At 39.7% G+C, this 19,608-nt stretch overlaps 3 protein-coding genes across 3 annotated transcripts in view; 2 read left to right on the top strand and 1 right to left on the bottom strand.

Annotated features, from left to right (window-relative positions):
* LOC139329877 (mitochondrial adenyl nucleotide antiporter SLC25A24-like) overlaps positions 1-19,608 on the top strand; it is a 378,717-nt gene that overhangs the window by 303,214 nt on the left and 55,895 nt on the right. The gene's annotated exons all lie outside the window — the stretch shown is intronic.
* LOC139329891 (EEIG family member 2-like) overlaps positions 1-19,608 on the bottom strand; it is a 354,478-nt gene that overhangs the window by 291,122 nt on the left and 43,748 nt on the right. The window lies entirely within an intron of this gene.
* On the top strand, positions 4,147-5,571 carry LOC139330117 (trace amine-associated receptor 13c-like). The gene is made up of 2 exons (XM_070960856.1): positions 4,147-4,313; positions 4,758-5,571. The coding sequence occupies exons 1-2, from the start codon at positions 4,147-4,149 to the stop codon at positions 5,569-5,571; spliced, it is 981 nt and encodes a 326-aa protein (XP_070816957.1).

The following is a 19,608-nucleotide window of genomic DNA, read 5'->3' as shown; positions in this document are numbered from 1 at the left end:
AGACAAACTTTATAAAACCTTTAAAATCACAACTTTGTCATACTTCAGGTTAGAGATACTGGGAAAACACCAATGTTATGCGTACAATGAGTCCTGTAAGGTGAAAACATCAAAAGTTAAGTGTAACATAGAAGTTTGGTTATCCTGGAGTATTGAGAAAAAGCACACAGCCTATGCCAGAAGTTGCTTCGGGAAGGTCCAATTTACAACCCATCAGCCCTATCTGGTTTGTGGATTCCTCTGAGGCATGTCATTTGTCTCTCCAGACAGTTTAATTGTCTTGATCTCTCATGGTTGGTCCTGATAGCCTATCAGGAGAGAATTAGCGTTGCCATGAGAAACATAGTGAGGAGAAGGTGAGGAGAAGGCAACCTTTGATGTTGAGGTGTCTGTGTCTCTGGCTTCCCCCGAGAAGAAAACATGGAGGAGATTCCTCTTGGCCAGACATCTTGTCTCTGAAATTAACACCTTCCTTGTAAGCAAACCAGGTGGTCTATAACTCAACCAGTTAGACTGGTTTACAACTCCATTTCTCTGGAGTATTGCAGAGAGGGTAAGAGAAGGTCAGTTAGAGGCCAGTTCTGCTACAAACTGGATAAAGGATTTTCTATTCGGAAGAAAAATCCAAGTATGCATTGGGTCAGAAATGTCAGGTCAGTATACAGTTGGAAATGGTACACCTCCAGGGAGTGTGATAAGCCCCTACCACTACTCTTTATCATCATGATCTACAATGTATTTTCAAAAGTGCCAGCAGATATAGGTCAATCACTTTTTGCAGATGATGGGGCCTTTTGGAAAAGAGGAAGGAACATGGAGCACGCTATAAGGAAAGTTCAAGGTGCAATTGATGAAGTGGTGGAGTTGGGGTATGATTGGGGGTGCAGGTTCTCAGTGGAAAAAACACAAACAGTATTTTTCACCAGGAAAAGAATTTAGGAAGGGATGAAGTTGAAGATGTGTGGGGAAACTTTAGAAAGAGTTGGAACATTTAAATTTCTCGGAGTTCTTTTTGATTCATGGCTAACATATCAGGAGAATTGAAGAAAAGTGCAAAAAGGTAATAAATGTTATGAGATGTGTGACTGGAAGGGAATGGGGTGCAAGCTGTTCAGCAATGAAGAGGCTATATATAGCATTGATAAGGTCTGTGGTTGATTATGGCAGTGTGGCTTATGGGTCAGCAGCTATGTCTCTCTTAAACAAACTGGATGTGATTCAGGCACAGGCTCTGAGAGTGTGTAGTGGGGCAATTAAGACTTCAACAGTTCCTGCCCTACAGGTAGAATTGGGTGAAATGCCTTTAGAAATCAGGAGAAGGCAATTGATGATGAACTACTAGGCTAATTTGCAGGGGCACAATGATTCTCATCCCATGAAGGGAGTCTTGCAGGAGTGCTGGGAGGATGGGAGGAGCCAGAGACAAAACTTTGCTAGAGAAGCGAATAATATCACAAAAGAATTTGGAGTATTCAATTTGAATGTAAGTCCAATGGTAGTTTATCCAGAGGTGGCTCCATGGATGCTTGTGTGGCCTGAGATTGACTGGTATTTGTTAGAGGCTAAAAGGAAGGAAAAAGGTATGGTTGATTTGGTGAGTGCGTTTAGATATCAGGCTATATAAAGGCAAGGCAAGGCAAATTTATTTGTATAGCACAATTCATACACCAGGCAATTCAAAGTATTTTAATAATATAAAGCACCAGTGAGCAGATGATCACTCCCTTTGACTCCTGCTCCTGGTGCACATGGTGGCTGCTATTGTTTTGTGTGTTGGCAGGTATGTGAGGAAGCCATTTTATTTGACAGTAACCCTTTTATTCTGCACATAGTTGATCCTCCTCTTTCATCCTGTTTAGTTGGATGGCCCACAGTGTAGTGACCCCCATACTGAAGGTGGTGAGTAGGGTTATGGCCTCTATTTTATACAGTGTTGTGAACCACATTAACTTTAGTTTCTTTACTTTATAGGCTTCCTTTTGGCTTTGCTGCTGTTTTGCCCTGTTTTGCCCATAGTGCCCTGTTTTGCCTTTAGTGTATTGTTTTGTCTTTGTTACTGTTTGTTTTGGTATTGTTTCATTTTGAGTTAATCTTTTGAATATTAAAGTAACTGGGTTGCTATATTTATTAATTTTGTTAGATCTTTTCTTTTAGTGAGGTGGAGTGCCATTTTGTTGGGGAGGCTAGGCACCCCTGGTGAGGTTCCTTCACCTAATGTATGTGAGTGAAAGCACTGGGGCACAATTGTTGACTACACTATAATGGCTGTGTGGATGTGTTTGCTGTGTTTCACTGAGGTGAGTAGTGGTAGCACCCCTAGGCACCCCTCAGTGTAGTCTGCCTCTCCACTAGTGGCCTCTGCCCACTGTATTCTTAGTTTGCTTAGTTTATGCTGGACTGGGTTTTAGATATTTTACTATGTATCTGCTGATTTTTAAAATTGTATTGTTAAGGCCTTTTTTAGATGGTGTAATTGTAATAAAAGTATTTCTAACCCCCCTTATTGATTTGACGTTATTTCAATTTGTTAATTCTTTCCTCTTTTGCAGCTCCAGTCCCTGCCTGTTTAGTTGTGGATACTAAATAAAGAATATTTGGTTTATTCAGAAATGTCTCTGTCCTGTTTCAGAAGCGAACCTGTGTCCTACCAGTTTTTTTTTTTTTTTTTACCATCGCGTTTTGAGGTATTATTTCCTGGGGTGCCATTCCTCAGGTGGTGTTGTCAGTGTTCCTTCCTTACATAACTTGGTACCGCACCTCCTCCCTTTGCCACATCTACATACAGTATACATATACATATTATACAATTAACAATATCTCAGTCTCAAGACACAGCTTAAATGATCATCGCATGATGAGCTGATGTGATGGTCATCACAAGAACATCATCGATCCAAGAATACAACTCTAATTCAAAAAAGTTGAAGCTTTGTGAAATGTAAATAAAAACAGAGTGCAACCATTTGCAAATGAACTGTGTTTACTGGCAACACATTTACCAAGTGTTCCCAAGCCTATGTTATAATATTTTTCATGCAATCATGTGTACACAAAGTGGTGAACTTCACTCCTTCCTTGCTTGTGATCAACTGAGCCTTTCCAGGATGCCCCTTTCATACCCATTCATGATACTATCACCTGTTACCACTAAACCTGTTTACCTGTGGAATGTTCCAAACAGGTGTTTTTGGAGCATTCCACAACTTTTGTCTTTTGTTGGTCCTGTCCCAACTTGTTTGAAATGTGTTGCTGTGTCAAATTCAGAATAAGCGTAAACAGTGTTTACAAAAATCAGTGAAGTTGATGATGTAAAACATTAATTATATTGTGTTGATACTGTTAAACTGAGTATGATAAAAAGGATTAGCAAGTTATTTCACTTTTTGGGGGGTTTCAATTTATCATTGGTAATCCATCCATCCATCTTCTATATCGCCTATCCCTTTCGGGGTTGCAGGGGGGCTGGAGCCTATCCCAGCTTCGACGGGTGAGAGGCAGGGTACACCCTGAACCGGTCGCCAGCCGATTGCAGGGCAACATGCAAAGACAGACAACCATTCACACTCACACTCACACCTAGGGGCACTTTAGTGTCACCAATCAACCTAATGAGCATGGTCTGTGGGAGGAAGCCAGAGTGCCCGGAGAGAACCCACGCATGCACGGGAAGAATATGCAACTTCACACAGAAAGGCCCCGCCCGGGGATTGAACCAGCAACCTTCTTGCTGTGAGGCACGCGCATTACCTGCTTGCGCCACGGTGCCACATCATTGGTAATGTAAATTCATATCAACGTCTGATAGATATAGTCAAAGCAATGACTAAATAAAGATTTACAAAGACGGAGAACAGGGTGCGAGGGATGTCAATCACAGTCATGATTGTTTGAAAGAGCGTGATAGTTGTTGGGAGGACAACAATGGAGTGGGCGACTGAATGATACATTTGTTTTTGACGATTCTAAGCTGTGGAAAAAACAAGCTGGTGGGAGGACATGTGTGGATGAAGGGGAGGAGAGAGATGATGGGCAATAAGAATGACGAAATGTGGAAGAGATTAATATCTTATCTCATGAAAAGGTGAATCAGAGGGCTGCTAGACCTCAGCAGCTCTCTGTTCAGATCCACAGTCACTATCTCTGATGATGGAGTCAGTGGAAGCAGCTGATCTCTGTATCCCTCCACTCAACACCTCCTGCAGGTCAATGTCTGTTACTCCTGAGGCCATGTTCATCAAAACACTGCTGTCCTGTATCACTCTGCTTACTGTGACACTCAACTTGTTGGTCATCATCTCCATCTCCCACTTCAGGCACAAACACTTTCCTTGAAATATAACAGCTAATATTTTTCATACACTTAATTTATGGATGGAAACTGTGTTTATTCTATGCTGTTCTATGCTGAAAAGACCAAAGTTAAAACGTGTCCTCTGAAGCCTATTTTCACTTGCAAATGAAAATGTCATTCTCACTGGGTTTTTCTGTTTTTCTGCCACAATAAAAGTAATCACCATGAAAATCTACATAATAATACCAAGACACTCCTGTAGTATTTAGTTCATAAACAGTGGAGCTGAGTGATATTATAGAGCTTTATGTGGCATGTAGGCTATGCAGAGTTTGGTTTTCGTATTGCTGTGTCTGTAATAGTAAAATTTCACTTTCTGTATTCTGTCTATTTTCTTACGATAATAGATGTGATCTGATACTCATTGCACTGAATATGAGGCACTAATCATAATCTCCCCCTCCAGGCAGCTCCAGACCCCTACCAATCTCATCCTCCTCTCCCTGGCTGTGTCTGACTTGCTGGTGGGCCTTACAGTGATGCCGTCTGCAATCACTCTGCTGCAGTCCTGCTGGTTTCAGCATAAAATCTCATGTGCTCTTATGTATCTGTCTAGCTTCATCATCACCTCTGCCTCTATTGGAAACATGGTGCTCATATCGATGGACCGCTATGTGGCTATTTGTTACCCTCTGCGTTATTCTTCCATGGTAACACCAAGCAGAGTTCAAATCTGTGTGTCTCTGTGTTGGATCTGTTCTGTTATCTACAGCATTATAATATTGAAAGATGACTTGTCACAGATAATTTTGTCTAATTCATGCTACCAAGAATGTAAAGTTATCATAAACTACATTTCAGGGACAGTAGACTTGCTTCTCACCTTTTTCGGCCCTGTTACTGTGATCATAGTTCTCTATGTGAGAGTGTTTGTGGTGGCTGTGTCACAGGCACGTGTCATGAGGTCTCAAATTTCAGCTGTCAAATCAATTACTGTGACTGTTAAGAAATCAGAGATGAGAGCTGCTAGAACTCTTGGTATTGTCCTTCTTGTGTTTATACTTTGTCTGTGTCCATACTACATTCCTTCTCTAGCAGGAAAGGACACCACAGTTGGTGTAGAGTCATCAGCTCCAATTTGGCTGTTCTATTGTAACTCCAGTTTTAATCCTCTGATCTATGCCTTTTTCTACCCCTGGTTTAGAAAAGCAGTTAAAGTCATTGTCAGCCTTCAGATACTGCAGCCAGGTTCCAGAGAGGCCAAGATCATGTCGAAATAAATGTTTTACAGTTCATAAACTGACGTATTTTATACAAGTCAGTCTAAGTCATGGTGAAGTAAATGTATTTAGTTTTCCCAACTGCACACTCAGTTCACAATAATATTCAAAGAACACAGTGAAAGCATAATGTTATGATATATAAATGCATCAACACTGGTAGAGCAGAAATTGGCATTTCTATGTAGCCTATAGTTGAGAACATTTTTCCTTTTGTACATGGTATTAAATACTGCTTGAAATAACATTTGTCATTGCTCTGATCATTGTTGACTTATAAATCCTGGTTGTGTAAAATTTAAAGCAGGAACAAAACATTTAGGTACCACATTGTCTTGGTGTGTTATGTTCAATAACAGCTTTACTGTTACCCAAACCGGGACTGGCTGCTGTTGGCCATAGTTTTGTTTTCCTGTAAGAAAAGAGAAATCGGGAACGTACATCTGACTTTGACCACATGGGGTCAAACGCCACACCAATCAGAAAATGAAAAATGTTTACCCACAGTTTACTGGCAATGGACAGACATATAGGCAACTAATTTAATAAGTGATTATTTTCTTTGGTCATTGTCAAGGGAAGCTGTCAAATATTTGATAGTTTCAGGTTATTAATATTTGTCACTTTTTTATTAAATTATAGTTCATTGATTGTCTTTCGATTTTGGACTATTTTTCAATCATGTTTTATAGACCAAATAATTAATTGGGAAAATAAACAATAATTCATTGATTATGAAAATTATAATTCATTTCAGCTCAAGATAGACACACCCGGATGCTCACTCACACACACACACACATATATATATTTATTTATTTATTTATTTATTTATTCAGTGCTAATGGTTACAAAGAGGGATGATACGGAGCCCCTAAAGTCCCGAAAAGGTATATCTTTTTATCTTGTGCGAACAAGTTATTATCTTGTGCGCACAATATAATAACTTGTTCGCACAAGATAATAACTTGTGCAAACAAGATAATTAAGTTGTGCGCACAAGATAATTATCTTGTGCGCACAAGATATGGATTTTGTTTGCACAAGATAGTAACTTGTGCGCACAAGATAATTTACTATATATTCACATGCGTCTCTAACGACTTAACATGCACATAGCCACCATATAATGGAGAGAACTCAGCTAATCAAGTTTTATTTTAACCTTGGAATGTCATACAATGAAATTCTTGTTGCTCTTGCACGTAGACACGGGATTATCATCAGCAGAAATCATTTGCTGCGTATACTGAAGGACAATAGACTCAGCCGGCGGAAGGACTATGCAGATTTAGACCGTGTCATTGACTTCGTCCAGGAACAATTACAGGGTCCGGGCAAGATGCATGGCTATAGATGGATGTTTACGAAGTGCCGACAAAATGGCCTTAAAGCAAAAAAAGAAGAAGTTAGAATCATATTAGCTGAGCTGGATCCTGAGAGGTCAACATACAGACAGCAGCGGAGACTTCAAAGGAGACAGTACTTCTCAAAGGGACCCAATTATCTCTGGCACATCGATTCATATGACAAGTTAAAACCGTTTGGTGTGTGCATTAATGGATGTATAGACGGCTATTCCCGGAAAATAATGTGGCTCAATGCCTACAAAACCAGCAGTGACCCGAGAGTTATCGGCAGCAATTTTGTAGAAGCTTTAGATACACTAGCTGTCCCAAACTTGTGCACACTGACCGTGGCACAGAAAACAGCCTTGTGAGAGATCTGCAGAGACATTTACGCACAACCCATGGAGACGATTTGTCGGGAGACCGAAAATACCTCACTGGAGTGAGTACAGCAAACCAACGCATTGAGAGTTGGTGGGGAATCCTCCGGAAAGAGGGTATGGAATATTGGATACAGCTCCTTGGGGAGCTACGGGATGAAGGAGAGTTTGATGGAGGTTTACTGGACAAGGCCATACTTCAGCTGTGAGTAATGGGAATAATTCAGGTATGATTATTGGGTGTTAATGTGGTCACACAAGGACTATTGCAAAACATTATATCAGGCAATAAAATGACTCATGACTATGACTTACTCAGCCATGAATGTGATTATCCAGTATGTTTTCATTTTGCTCACTAAAGTAGACATTTTATGTTTGTTTTTAGAAAGAGCTGAATAACATTAAGGATGTTTGGAATGCGCACCGAATCCGACCTACGTCCAACCCAAATGTGCCATATAGAATCCCAAATGTGATGTACTCCACCCCAGAGTTATGGGACACTGAGGACTGTGCCATGCCACTTGATCAAGAGGAGCCTTGTGCAAAGGACAATGTGTGTTTCGCAGTTGTGTTCCTTGCGATGAAGACATATTTGATCTTTGTATGATACTTGTGGAGGAACTCGGCTTACAGTTCCCTTGTAAAAGCCCTCTGGAAGCTATTGACCTATATTTAACACTAAGGAATGCCATCAACATACAACTCAGTGATAACTAGATATTTTTTTTGTAGTTTAGCCTACAAGCTATACCTTTCTCACCCGTGTGTCATCAGTAGCAAAGAACTCATTCACACAGTGATCTGTTTTATTTGAAATAGCATTAAATAAATAACTCTAGGCCTACTTAGAAATGCAGGAAATTGAAAGTGCTGTCTGCTGTGAATTATAAAAAGCGATTGTTCACATTTCTGTATTACATGAACAACACTATCATTTGTCTATTACTGTATTGAGAACAGAGTCCAGAGGGTCAATTTGAAAATGCTTTAATATGGTTCAACACTTCACTTTGAACAGTAAACATGAAGCTTTATGGGATTGTTGTGTCTGTACAAACCTAAAATGTTTTTAAAACATATACTTCAGCAAATGAAAAAAAAAAAAGTTACTGCTTTCATACACTGCAGTTCTTTCATTTTTTTTCTTTTTACAAAAATAATTTACAAACCTACACCTGTAACAGAATTTTGTTGAAAACATTACTTGACTCTGTAATATAAAAACTGCATTCTTGACCTTTTATTCAAGGCTGACAGATGTAGGATGTTTTTAACAAAATATAAATGAAATGAAAACAAAACAAAACTTTGTCCACATGTATGTGCTTTGTAAATAATAAAGTAATTTACAGTATAATTATTTGGCATAGAAGACAGGTTTACACTTTGAAAATGTTTTGACTGGAATGCTAAGCCAGGCCTCACTTATTGACATTTGGTTTTGATGTTACTGAGAACTATAAAACTGTAAAAGTGCAGACCAGTACAATTCAAATGGCTGTATGTACCATACTTCTTGACAGCTGTAATATCAAAATCAAAATCTTTAGAACAGATGTGCAAGCCCTCAGTCTGAACTGTTTTTTCTTCATACTTTGAAATTCTTCAACTTCATCCGTTCAAACTTTTTGCTTAATGGTACAAAGCTATTATTGCAAAGTTATTTATTTTACTCTTGACAGTCTGCTGAGGCAAAGGCAAGTTACAGCAGGAACACAACATGAGAGGCATCACCACATTGCTTAAATATTGTGCAGGGCAACCAAAATACATCAGCATTCATTATTGTAATGCAAGTAAATTGTGATTGGCTTCTCCACATAATGTAATTGACTGACCAAAGTGAACAACGTCTCAGTGAAAGCACACACTGTGTGCTCAATTGTGCCATTTGTATTATGAAAAACAAGCATGAAGTGTGAACGTCAACATCTCAGACGCATGCACGGCTACTGAGCAATTTGAGGTTTATACTATATCCATCACCCATACTGAGCTGTTTAGAATCGCATTGAAATCACTGCGGAGGTCTGGATAGTTCTGATAATTAATTGGTAACATGAGATAGCATCCACATGTGTTTGCTTGAGGACAACACTGAAATTCACTGGTTTCAATGAAGTGGACAGTGATGTCACTTCCAAACAGAAGATCAGCCCCAGTACAGAAGCGAAGGAAGAGCCGTAAGCCATTCTCACCCAGTTCCCCAACATATTTCTTCAGGTGTCTGGCCACACATCTCTGTGCTGCATTCATGGACAGTGGGAACTTCAAGATGTCTTTCACACGCTTTGGTGTTGGAACTTGCTCTTGTACATTCTCTGTTCATTTCTGTGGTGTCAAAGCTGCAGCAAGACCCTTCAGAACAGGCCTCCAACACTCAATTACAAACATGGGAGTTTGTATGAGGGCTTTGTAACCCAGCTGTGTCACAAGTACAGAGATGTTTTCTTCAGTTGGAATCTGATGGCATTTATGTGAATCTAGAACATCAATGAGGGTGTCCTGATCAACAGATCCAAAGTTCTGTAGTGCCTGCTCAAGGATTTCTCTCTCTGGTTTTGATATGTAGGACATGAAAGATTCTCTGATACTGCTGTAGGTTGTGCCATACAAGGCTTCCTCCAAGAATGGAAGTGGAAGTTGTATGGGGAAATATTGTACTGCAAGCCAGCCTCATGTCTGAGGTAGGGGGTCTTAACATTGACACCCACAGTGCATCTGCTGTAGAACTCATTCCAGAATTCAGACAAGCAGTCTCGGAATACCCCTGAGCCTACTCCCTTTTCAAAAGATCCATTAGGAAGTTTCATTTTGATTGACACTTCTCTGTTCATAATTGCTGGATCACCAAATGCATTTATTAGGTCAGTGAGACAAAACCCTCTTCTTACTTCAACAACCACAGCAGGATTATATATATATCCTCCACTGGAATGGTATCATCATGATTGCCAGATTCACTCTCAAGAAAGGCTGCCCCTATGAAAACCTCATTAAAGCTGTCCTCAGTCTGGTTGTCACTTACATTTAAGCCATTCTCTGAACCAGCATTTGTCCCATTTCCTGTTTCCTCTCTCCATTTATTGTGCTCACTCATAGCATACAGTGTTTGGTTCATCAGGTCTTGCGGTTCTTGCACAACATTTGTGTCTTCAAAGTATGTCTCATCTAAAACCACAAGGACAGTTGGTTCTTGCTCTTCACTGGTCTGTTGAATGTCATCTGGAAGAGGTTGTTCATCTTCATCAGGTGTATGTTCAGGTGATGAGATGACGATGTCATCTGTTTGATTAGGAGAACTGTGTATCTTCTCCAGCTTCCTGGTGCAAAGCTATATTCTCAGTAGTTTCACCTTAGTTTCTTCATATAACTTTTCAATGGTAAACTCTTCATCAATTGGCTTGTGACAGATGTCCCGCATGTCAGATTGAAGATTTTTGAGCCCAAAATACTTGATTTCCCTTCTTGGAAAAACAAGCTCTCTGCCATCCCAGAAAGCAAAAATCCATTGAATCAACATTGAGATATGGTCATGGCTTAAAATTGAATCAACATTGATGTCAGACATTGAAAGTAACATTGAAAGCGCTCGTTATGATCAACATTGAAATAATGTTGAATTTTCAATCAGTCTAAACATTGATTCAATATTTATTCAACTACATCATTTTCAACATTGAAACAATGTAGAATTGTCAATTAATCTGAACATAGAATCAATATTTATTCATTTATAAATGCATTGAAATTACATTGATTCTACATTGCAACAATGTTATTAATTAAAGGACCATGACACCACTTTTCAGCCTTCATCTGTAGGTTTTAAATATGCTTCATGCAAGGCAAATTGCATGAAGCATACGCGATTTGAAGCGTCATTTTGCCGGGCGACGCAATGGACGTGATGCGCAGCGCGATGAACTTTCGCGCCACGACAGCCTATCAGTGTTGAGATCGTCATCGACGTGCTGACGTACGGACGTGGTCGACGAGAGAATGAAATGGCGGAAGAAATGTTGTTGTTGGGCGGGCTTGTCGCGCAACGTGATGACGCCGCAAGGGGTTTTTGTACCAGCGTCAAAACTGGAGCGTCTGGCGCGACGCGATTTCATTTGGAGTGCGATTAAATAATTTTCATCGCGTTTGGTGGGAACGTAGCGTTAGCCTGGCAGGGGGCAAGTAAAGCCTGGTGGCCCGCCAGGCTTATAATACACTGGGGGAAACCCTGAACCCTCAGTGTAGCCTCTGCACATGGACACACTAGCGTTAGCTAGCGTTATCTAGAATGCTAGCGCTAGCTAATGCTAACGACGCTAATAAGCTACAACCTCATGGTAATAATTCACAAAGTTGACATGCTGGTGAAAATACATTGAGTTCTCATTAGGACTTACCAGTTTGTCTTCTTTTGTCACTCGAAGATAAATAAAAGCCGCTAAAAGCTGCCAACCGCTGCCAACTGTTGACTGGTTTGAACTGGTTTGGTCTCAGGAGAGAGCAAGTCTCGTGGTCGGGGGCACAGGTGCACAGCCACAGCATGCCATACATTGAAACCATGTCTATTTAATGTTGACATTTCAACATTGAAAACCCAGCATCTTTATAATGCTGATTCAACAACATTTTTTCAAATGTTGAAATGGTAGCTCTAATTAAATATTGAATAAACATAGATTTTTCAACTTCAACCAAAAATAACCAATTTCACCAAAATTCAACGTTGAATCACTGTATTTTGCTATCTGGGTGTAGTTCATCCAGCCTAATTCAATTCTCCTGGTTTTCTTCTTGGCATAAGAGTTTCCCATGTGTTTGTGTGAAAGGTCTTCTCTGCGTTTTTTCTTTGTGGAAGAGTTGCAGAGTCTTGATCTTACTTTCTCTAGCAAGTGTTTTTTTTCTGTCCATCTTGTCTCCCTCTGATGACTGATGTTGACGACAAAAGGCCACAACTGCAATTCTGTCACCATAACGGGGTACGTAGTTGGCAAGATCATGATCTGACATAAGTGGAATCACAGTGGTATCAATCTGCAACAAGGAAACATTTAGAGGGATTAATATAGGATATAGTAAAGAATTTGTATAGTACAATAACCCCATCAACAATCCACATCAAGAAATGGGCAGTTTCCTTCATTCGTAAAATTTTTCTCTGACATGCTCTTAGGTCTTTGTATGTCTGCATGAGTTTTTATTTATCCATTTAAACCAAACTTACATTGTCCTCAACAATTTTCGCGATGATGGCCTCCTCAATCTTCCTTTCACGAAGAAAATCCAAAAGGAAGAAGACTCCATTTCCCTAACAGTGAAAGAGTAAACAGATCGATGTTGTAGAGCAAATTGTGCTCGCTCATTGAGGCTAATATGGCAGGCCCCATGACCAATATTAAAATTCAAATGAATACCTTACAGCTATATTATTCCAATGTGTGCATAACTGTCATACCATGATTTCAAACTATAGTGGATATTAAGGCAAGGCAAGGCAAGGCAAATTTATTTGTATAGCACAATTCAATTCAAAGTGCTTTACAGAAGCATAAAAATACATTAAAATCACACATTTCAAAGAAAGAAAGAAAGAAAGAAAGAAAGAAAGAAAGAAAGAAAGAAAGAAAGAAAGAAAATAGAAGAGAATATAAAATTAAAAATAAAATACAATTAAAGGAAAATTAAAAACAGAAGCCAGTAAAAGACAATAATTTAGCATTTAGAATGATTAAAACCATTGAGCAAATACATTTACTTTAAGTAAAAGCTGTAGCAAATAATAATGTTTTCAACCCTGATTTAAATGAGCTGACACTGGGTGCAGACCTCAGGTGTGCAGGGAGAATGTTCCACAGGTGAGGAGCATAATAACTGAAAGCTGCTTCACTTTGTTTGGTTCTCATTCTGGGAACACACAAAAGACCTGTCCCTGATGACCTGAGGGGTCTGGATACCGCATATGGAGTTAATAAATCTAGAATATATTTTGGTCCTAGACCATTTAATGCTTTGTAGACCAACAGTAAGATATTAAAGTCTATTCTTTGACTCACAGAAAGCCAATGTAGTGATCTGAGGACTGGTGTGATATGGTCCATTTTTCTGGTGTTTGTAAGGACTCATGCAGCAGCATTTTGGATCAGCTGTAGTTGCCTAATTGATTTTTTGTTTAGGCCGGTAAAGACTCCATTGCAATAGTCCAACCTACTGAAAATGAATGCATTAACCAGTTTTTCCATGTCTTCTTTGGACAGACATCCCTTGATTCTGGTTATATTTTTCAAGTGGTAGTAGGCTGATTTGGTAATCAGCTTTAAATGGTTGTTAAAATTCAGGTCCGAATCAATAATTACACCAAGATTTCTGGCTTTATCTGTTGTTGTCAGTGACATGGAGTTAAGTTGAGCACTGATCTTTGACCTTTCATTTTTGGGACCAAAAATAATCACTTCTGTTTTATCTGCATTAAGCTGGAGAAAATTCTGGCACATCCACTCATTGATTTGATGAATACACAGTGAAAGTAAGGGACTGTAGTCATGTGATGACACAGAAATATAAAGTTGTGTATCATCTGCGTAAGTATGATAAGAAATATTATGATGCTCCATAATCTGAGCTAGGGGCAACATGTAAATATTGAAAAGAAGTGGTCCGAGAATGGACCCTTGTGGCACCCCACACATCATATTTTTTCATTCAGACACATGCTCACCAATTGACAGAAAGTAGTTAGTCTCTATCTTGTAAATAGGATTTGAACCAGTGTAGTACAGTGCAGTTAGTCCCACCCACTTTTCCAGTCTGTCAAGAAGTATGTCATGATCAACTGTATCAAAGGCAGCACTGAGATCTAATAATACTAAGACTGAGGTTTTGGAAGCATCATTATTCAGATGTATGTCATCTAAAACTTTGATAAGTGCAGTCTCAATGCTGTGGTGTGGACGAAATCCAGACTGAAATGCATTAAAAATATTGTTCTGCATCATGAAAGCATGCATTTGTTGAAAAACAACCCTTTCAATAATTTTTCCTAGAAAGGGAAGATTTGATATTGGCCTGTAGTTACTAATTACTGAAGCATCCAGATTAGTCTTTTTTAGGAGAGGTTTTATTACTGCAGTTTTCAAGGCCTGGGGAAACTGACCGGACTGAAGAGAATTATTTATTATCTGCAACACATCTGGAGCTATGCAATTAAAAACATTTTTAAAAAACTTTGTTGGCAGAGTATCAAGGAAGCATGTTGTGGATTTTAACTGTGATACAGTTTCTGTCAGCCTTGTATGATCCCGAAGGTTGAAATGTGCTAGATTAACTGGAGAACAAGAAGGCACAAATGGACTTATCATTTTGCCTGAGTTGGAGCTGCACACTGTTTGTCTTATCCTTGAAATTTTATCTGTAAAAAAAGGCTGCAAAATCATTGCATGACTTGTTGGATAGCAGCTCAGGAGGGACTGATGCTGTGGGGTTTGTCAGTCTATCCACAACAGAAAACAAAGTGTGGGCATTATTACAGTTTCTGTTGATAATCTCTGAGAAGAATGCTTGCCTTGCCTTCTTTAGTTCATGGTTATAGGTGTGGAGTTTTTGTAAATCTCATAGTTAACGTGGAGTTTGTTTTTTTGCCACCTGTGCTCTGCCAGTCTGCAGACTCTTTTCTGGACTTTGACCAGTGTGGTATTTCTCCAAGGTGCCTTTTTCCTTCCTGACAGAACTTTGGTCTTAAATGGGGCAATGGAGTCAATAATAGTCATAACTTTGGAACTGAAATTATTTACAAGGTCATCAGTTGAAGCTGAGGGCAGTGTTGGTGATGGTATAAAAGACTGAGTGAAGACTGCACAGGTATTATCATTAATATAACGCTTTTTGATTACCTCTTTTCCACTTTTGTCAAGAATAGCAGGTGTGGCCATTTTAAATGACAGACAGAGACAGTAGTGATCAGAAAGAGCAACATCCGTCACCACAACCTCAGAGATATTAAGCCCTTTGGAGATAACCAAATCTAATATATGCCCTTTGTTATGTGTTGAATGTGTTACGTGCTGAGATAGGCCAAAATGATCCAGGATGTTTAAAAGTTCTTTAGCACATCCATCTTTGAGATTATCAACATGAATGTTGAAGTCACCCACTAACACAACACAGTCAAAATCAATACAAACAACAGACAGTAGATTGGCAAACTCATCAGAAAACTTTGCATTGTATTTAGGGGGCTTGTAGATGGTTATGAAGACTGATCGACAGGGAAACTTTGATTGAATGGCAACATATTTAAAAGATTCAAACTGACTGATAAAGTCATTGATTAAGAATGATTTGCCTGCCAAAGACCTAACATTTAAAAGAGCTAAGTTAAATGTGCTAAAAAGTCTAACATTCCCATGTTTTAGAACATACTGTGGCTGACATGGAATACATGTTAAATTCGATGATGTGATGTTTCTGGAGAGATGGACCGATCTTCTCCCCCTACCTATTGAGACATGAATCAATGAAGCTTCCGGCACAATGGGCCCTGGCTTTTCCTTGGAAAAGTCAGGCATAACATTTGCCTTAAAAGCTGGACCCAGAACACATCAGTTACCAACACAAATAGGTGGCTGTGCTGGGCTCTTACTAGGGGACTGGAGTAGGTTCAGATCAAGCCAAGGAGGGGGTGGAGGGGGTGCCCGTTGGCGCTGTGGTGGTGGAGGGGGACAGAGTGGTTGGAGGGGGTGGGGTGGAATTTGGGGGGACAGGATCCCAGATGGGCGAGGAGTAAGCCTGATACCAGCACTGACAAGTTTGTTCATTTGGTCAGTAAACTCCAGTAGGGGGGAGGAGGGTGATGGGATACCCAGTGAAGATGATGAGTTGGATGGAGTTTGAGCAGTTGGAGATGGTGGCCTAGGTGGAGTTTTAGTGGTTGGAGTCAATGAATCCTCACGAGCAGTGGCCTCTGGTGGAGGACATGAGGCATCTGCTTTTTTGCTCTGGCATCCCTCATGGTTAGAGCACACAGGTGGGGGGAGAGTTGGTTTTCCTTCATGTTTTGGTGTTTGCTGCTTTTGTTTGGATTCCTCTTGTCTCTTGTCCTTGGGAGTGGGAACAGTGTGACGCAGGAAGAAAGATAGGTTGGTGGCAAAAAGGTTTACTCCTGACTTGTTTAGGGAAAGTCCGTCTCCTTTGAAAAAATGTCTGCAGTCCCAGAAAAAGTTGAAATTGTCAATAAAATGCACTGAGTGGACATCACATGCAGTTGAAAGCCATCTGTTTACTGCCAACAATCTGCTGAATCTCTCTCCTCCTCCTCTGACTGGTGGTAAAGGCGCACTGAAGAAGACTTCAGCATTCAGAGAGCTCACTGTATTTAGCAGTTTACCTAAATCTCATTTGAGCACTTCAGATTGTTGTTTCACAATATCATTTGCCCCTGTGTGCAGTACAAGGTATTTCAGAGTTGGAATTTCTGCAACAATACTGAGGATTTTGTCGGTCATGTTGGAGACTGTATCATCAGGAAAGCACAACACTTTTGTGTTTCTGTTGTACATTCTTCCCACATCTTTAATAGCAGAATCACCAACAATCAGAGTCTCAGGACCAGTCAGTAGCTTTCCTTGTAGCTTTCTAGCTTCTGACTTCCTGTCAGGCCTTACCCTTCTCTGTGAGTCCGAGAAGTTATCCAGGTTTTTAGTTAGGGATCCGGGGTCCTGCAGTAGTAGAGCAAACCGATTTTGTAACTGCACACTAGCTGGTTTGAGAGCTCTGCACAGGTGTTGAGTAGGATGTTAATGCAGGCCAGCCTGTCGCATCACAGATCTCCGGGCACTGGGTTCTACCTGTTGGACATCTCCCCATATCAACTGATTTACTCTTGGGCTTTGCCCCAAGAGCATTCCAGGGAGGACAGAAGGACAAAATGCACCTTTTTCTGACTGAAGTGGGTTTTTGCTACAAATAAGATCTGCAAAGAACCAAAAGTTTTCACGGCTGCACCCAACTTACCGAAAATAATCTAAAAGAAAACTGAAGACGACAATCACATAGACTATCTTCAACCAGCTAACCCACCAAAAACATATCAAACTGACTGGTCAAAGAAAGCAATAAAATGCTGCCATGTTTCAAAAATACTTGAGAAATCAACAAATTCTTAAAAGCTATAAACACAACTTAGGTAGTACTCAAAACGTACCTATTATGCCTTTACTATGCAGATATTAAATTGTTTCAAGATGATTATAACTTGTTCCTACAATATATTAATCTTGTGCGCACAAGATAATAACTTGTTCGCACAACTTAATTATCTTGTGCGCACAATATAATAACTTGTTCGCACAACTTAATTATCTTATGCGCACAAGATAATAACTTGTTCGCACAAGATAAAAAAATATACCTTTTCAGGACTTTATAGGGGCTCCGTAGGATGATTTAATGTTTCAAAAATTTATTTTATTCATTTTTGGTATTGTTAAAAAGATGTCATGTGAGTAGTTACATCGTACACCAGAAGGAAAATATACTGCATGGTGGAGATGTAATGATACTAAAAATGCACGGTATGATAATATGCCGATTTAAAGTCCATGATATGATATTTATTGCAAAATTGAAAAAAAAAAAAAAAAAGAAAGAAAAAAGAAAGAAAGAAAGAAAGAAAGAAAGAAAGAAAGAAAAATGACTTGAAAACATGTATTTATAAATTAGTGTATACAGAATTTATATTGATTCTTTAAATTGTTACATCCTTAATAAATAAATATGCAAATATCTGTGAATTTATATCATCATACAATTGTCACAGGGACAAGCCTGTTGTACACTGTTGCTCCTAAAGTTGGAATAAAATATTTTTTACCTCTTTCCATGAAATGGTTGTGACAATGACAGAGAAAGTGTATATCTTCTCAAAACTGAATTAATAATAATAACAATAAAATTTGGGATATTGAAACAATAGGATTAAGGCTTTGTTTAAATTCTTCAGCCTTGGTCAGTTTAACAGGAAACACATATTGGAGAAGATTTCACGCATATGAACGTCCAATATTACTCTTTCCAATGTCACACAGTCACTAATATCAAGTATGGCCACTCCTGACACGGAACAGTGCATTAAGACGTAGTGGCATACTGTCCACAAGCTTGTTGATGTTGTCAGTGGGCAGGGCATCCTGCTGTTCAGTTAGAGCTTGTGCTAACTCCTGTAGAGTTTGAGGAATATTCTCCCTCCCATTGATGGCTTGGCCTAAGGCATCCCAGGTATGCTTAATAAGGTTCATATCGGGGAGCAAGTGGCAATGGCATCTGCTGCACCTCCTCTGCATCAACATATTCTCTCACTGCAGCTGCCCTATGTGCTCTAGTGTTGTCGTCTTGCAGATGAAAGTTGTTCCCATAGACTCGCCTTGCATGTGGGACGTATTGTTCTCTAGGATGTCTCTGTACACAATGACTTTGACGTTTCCATCCAGCACCACCAATGGTGTCTTTCCTCCATTATAAATACCGGCTCATACCATCACTGAGGCGCCACCACCTTGAGGGGTTTCATGGATGCAGTCATCGCAAAGGTTTTCACCAGGTAATTGCAGAACCTGTCGTCATCCATCTGCATGGTTAAGGATATAGCGGCTCTTTTCCATAAAGATAACATGTCACCAGTGCCCAAGCTGTAATCTTTTGTGCTCCCTCGCCCAGTGAAGTCGAGCAACTCTGTGCTGAACAGTTAGGTGTGGACACTTGGTCACTCGTCTTGCTCAGTAACCATGCAGAAGTAACCTTCGATTTAAAGTTTGGCAAGAAACATTGATTCCATGGTGTCTTCTCCACAAATGACAAAGGCGGCTCGTTTGCATTTTCCAGTTTCAACGGCACAGATTAAGCAATTACAGATCATCTCATCTGGTAGTCAGTCATGGTTGTCCTGGAAATTTTCGTGACCTCAAATGACTCTCTTCTTGATGAACAAATCAGAAATACGGGCTTGTTTGTGTCCGTCCTGTTGGAGTGCTCTACACTCTCTGGCGTATTGCCAGTGGCGTCGAACAAGGCGTAGCCTAGGGAAGTTCTGTGTCAAATTTGTTTGAAAATTATTTCAGACAATTCTGAAAACGTAGACATGCAGGTTTTAGACAAGAAACGGACAACACAGCAAATGTCTTGTCTGTCATAGCGCCAAACAAATGTTATGCATGAATTCATTTCACCTGGGTAATTGGGAGACATAATCAATCAATCAATCAATCAATGTTTATTTATAGAACATTTTCATACATAAAATGTAGCACAAAGTG

The sequence above is a fragment of the Chaetodon trifascialis genome, chromosome 4, assembly GCF_039877785.1.
Source record: "Chaetodon trifascialis isolate fChaTrf1 chromosome 4, fChaTrf1.hap1, whole genome shotgun sequence".
Taxonomy (NCBI): Eukaryota; Metazoa; Chordata; class Actinopteri; order Chaetodontiformes; family Chaetodontidae; genus Chaetodon; species Chaetodon trifascialis.
This window is presented reverse-complemented; position numbering and strand designations above follow the sequence as displayed.

Excerpts from the sequence above, each read along its gene's own strand:
- LOC139330117 (XM_070960856.1), top strand. The coding sequence starts at position 4,147 with ATGGAGTCAGTGGAAGCAGCTGATCTCTGTATCCCTCCACTCAACACC. Across the intron at positions 4,314-4,757 it reads ATCTCCATCTCCCACTTCAG|GCAGCTCCAGACCCCTACCA; the intron begins GCACAAACACTT and ends CTCCCCCTCCAG.